This window comes from Phyllobates terribilis, unplaced genomic scaffold, assembly GCF_046119375.1.
Source record: "Phyllobates terribilis strain yellow unplaced genomic scaffold, ASM4611937v1 Scaffold_10__3_contigs__length_209671492, whole genome shotgun sequence".
In the NCBI taxonomy this organism is placed as follows: Eukaryota; Metazoa; Chordata; class Amphibia; order Anura; family Dendrobatidae; genus Phyllobates; species Phyllobates terribilis.
Genome location: NW_027362770.1, coordinates 180,755,601 through 180,758,988, shown reverse-complemented (window position 1 = coordinate 180,758,988; position 3,388 = coordinate 180,755,601). Strand labels below are relative to the sequence as shown.

Genomic DNA, 3,388 nt, shown 5'->3' with positions numbered 1-3,388 from the left:
AATGGGGGAGTATTCAGCAGTGTATGGGTGGTATACTGCACTATTTCTTAGTTTACAGCTTTATCAGAATGGAGGGCATATACACTATACAGCATATGACATTTATTGCACAATATGGTGTGTACATAGTGGGATAATTCATGCCCCTAGTGCTCTGCTCTTTGGGGACACGAGTGTTGGTAATTTCCCATCATTCATTAGTATTTTGTCAATGTTCACACCAGAGATCAGCGGCGCCAGCTCTTGTGGTGACAGAGAACTCTCTTATACAAGGTTTCCTGCGCCTTGTATAACCTGCTGCTGCCCCGCCTCCTCTCCTACCATTGGCTGGATATAAAGTCACCAATGGAAACAAGACTTGTAGCAACACCAATGAGCTGCAGTGGGCGGAGATTACTAGTGAACATTGGTCACATGATTTTCTCACCCAATAGTACAGTGATCTGCCAGCATTGCTCATTTGCATGGCCGGTCTATAAATACGGCCGCTCTGGGAGGAGCAGGATCATTATTCTCTCTCCAGTGAAGAGAACATTCTGCTATCATCATGCCTGAACCTGCCAAGTCTGCACCAGCAGCCAAGAAGGGCTCCAAGAAAGCTGTGACCAAGACTCAGAAGAAGGATGGCAAGAAGCGGAGGAAGAGCAGGAAGGAGAGCTATGCCATCTATGTGTACAAGGTGCTGAAGCAGGTCCACCCTGATACCGGCATCTCCTCCAAGGCCATGGGCATCATGAACTCCTTTGTCAATGACATCTTTGAGCGCATTGCAGGGGAAGCCTCCCGCCTGGCTCACTACAACAAGCGCTCCACCATCACTTCCCGGGAGATCCAGACTGCTGTGCGCCTGCTGCTGCCCGGAGAGCTGGCCAAGCACGCCGTGTCCGAGGGCACCAAGGCCGTCACCAAGTACACCAGCGCCAAGTGATCTGCTCCAAGCTCTGCTCCACCAACCCAAAGGCTCTTCTAAGAGCCACCCACCCCGTCTACATCAGAGCTGTGGCTGCTTATGTCCTGCTGCACTTATATAAGGGATGACCTACAAAAATTAACTGCAGAAAATAGTTTAATCCTCAGCATGGATTAATGAAAGGGAAGTGGTGCCTAACCCAGATGTTGGGTTTCTATAAGACGTTAAGTGCAAATCTGGGTGTTGGTTGTGATATCTGCACTGATTTTACTGAACCACACAGCATCCTTGTAGGGACGCTCCAGAAGCTGGGACTAGGAGAACTATGCAGATGGGTAAAGAACTGGTTAAAAGACATGAAACAGGTGTTGTAAATGGTACATTCTCTAAATGAAATATTGTCAAGATTGGGGACCCCAAGGATCTGTACTGGGAGCAGTGGGGGGACCCCAAGGATCTGTACTGGGAGCAGTGGGGGGACCCCAAGGATCTGTACTGGGAGCAGTGGGGGGACCCCAAGGATCTGTACTGGGAGCAGTGGGGGGACCCCAAGGATCTGTACTGGGAGCAGTGGGGGGACCCCAAGGATCTGTACTGGGAGCAGTGGGGGGACCCCAAGGATCTGTACTGGGAGCAGTGGGGGGACCCCAAGGATCTGTACTGGGAGCAGTGGGGGGACCCCAAGGATCTGTACTGGGAGCAGTGGGGGGACCCCAAGGATCTGTACTGGGAGCAGTGGGGGGATGCCAAGGATCTGTACTGGGAGCAGTGGGGGGACGCCAAGGATCTGTACTGGGAGCAGTGGGGGGACGCCAAGGATCTGTACTGGGAGCAGTGGGGGGACGCCAAGGATCTGTACTGGGAGCAGTGGGGACCCCAAGGATCTGTACTGGGAGCAGTGGGGGGACGCCAAGGATCTGTACTGGGAGCATCTGGGACCCCAAGGATCTGTACTGGGAGCAGTGGGGGGACCCCAAGGATCTGTAATGGGAGCAGTGGGGGGACCCCAAGGATCTGTACTGGGAGCAGTGGGGACCTCAAGGATCTGTACTAGGAGCAGTGGGGGGACCCCAAGGATCTGTACTGGGAGCAGTGGGGACCGCAAGGATCTGTACTGAGAGCAGTGGGGGGACCCCAAGGATCTGTACTGGGAGCAGTGGGGGGACCCCAAGGATCTGTACTGGGAGCATCTTAATAACCTTGTGGATACAATTGAGAGTAAAGTTCCATTCTGTTCCAGAGAATAGTTCTAACTATATACCTGAGCTAGATGTTACAGTATTACAGAACGGATATTGCTCTCAGTTGGAAATACAAAATAATCACGTAGTTATATCTTTTTAATGATTAACAAAAATAAAATGTTACAAAGCAAGCTCTCAAGACTACTTGGGTCTCTTCATCAGGCATGGTATAACAAAGTATCTGAAGAAACCCAAATATAAGGATCTGTGCTGGGGCAGTGGGGCTACAAGGAACTGTTAGGACCAATTCTTTTTAATCTCTATTAATGACCTTGTGGATGGGGGAGAGTAAAGTATCAGTCTTTGCTGACACAAGTATGTGGGATAATAAAACCTGACCTGGAGAGCACAATATTCCAGAACCATCTGGATAAGACGTCTGAATGGGCAAACACTTGGCAGATAAGGTTTAATGTAGATAAATGTAGAGTAATGCACCGAGGACGGAGTAATCCCATTACTGCATATACATGAAATGGGAGTATACTCGTATCCAGAACACCCAAATCCTTCTGTTCCTGTAGTCCCAAGTAATCTGTACAGCAGTGCTCATAGTCAGGCAGCAGGTGTGAACACAAACCTTATTTTAGGTTGTATAAAGGTGTAAAACCCCATATTCCCACTATATTATGTCCAGTTATTCATAGAGGGGCAACATCTAGAATATGGGATCCAGTTTGCGACATTAAAGGCGACAACTGGATTCTTACCATCTGATGGAGGCCTGGTGCTCAGCCGCCTGTCACTCACAATCCCATTCTCTCCCAGAGCGCTGGGTCCTAGTGCCCTCTGCCTCCAGTGCTCTGCTGGTAATAGGCAGAGAGGAGCACTATATGGTGGTGTATGGCACTACATGGAGGAACGCAGGAGTATATAGGGGTATACAGCAGGATATGGAGCGTATATATCGCTATATGAGGGTTTACAGCAGGATATTGCTGGTATACGGAGGTATATCGCACTATATGGGGGTATACAGCACTCTAGGGGTGTATATGAGCATATGGACGTATCTAGCACTATATAGTGGTATACAACAGTGTATTTAGGTATATAGCACTATATAGGGGCATACAGCACTATATAGAGGGTATACAGCAGTATATGGAGGGTATATAGCACTATAGACCTGTCAGTGACCCGAGCAGCAGTATATGGGAGTATTCAGCTGTATATGGAGGTATACAGCACTATACACCTGTCAGTGACCCGAGCAGCAGTCACCGGGGAGGAG

The 3,388-nt window shown here is 49.3% G+C and overlaps 1 protein-coding gene across 1 annotated transcript; it reads left to right on the top strand.

Moving 5' to 3' along the window:
- Positions 1-516: 516 nt before the first annotated feature.
- LOC141164224 (histone H2B 1.1-like) lies at positions 517-928 on the top strand. The gene has a single exon (XM_073649350.1). It carries the CDS (start codon positions 548-550, stop codon positions 926-928), a length of 381 nt encoding a protein of 126 aa, XP_073505451.1. The 5' UTR covers positions 517-547.
- Positions 929-3,388: the final 2,460 nt, after the last annotated feature.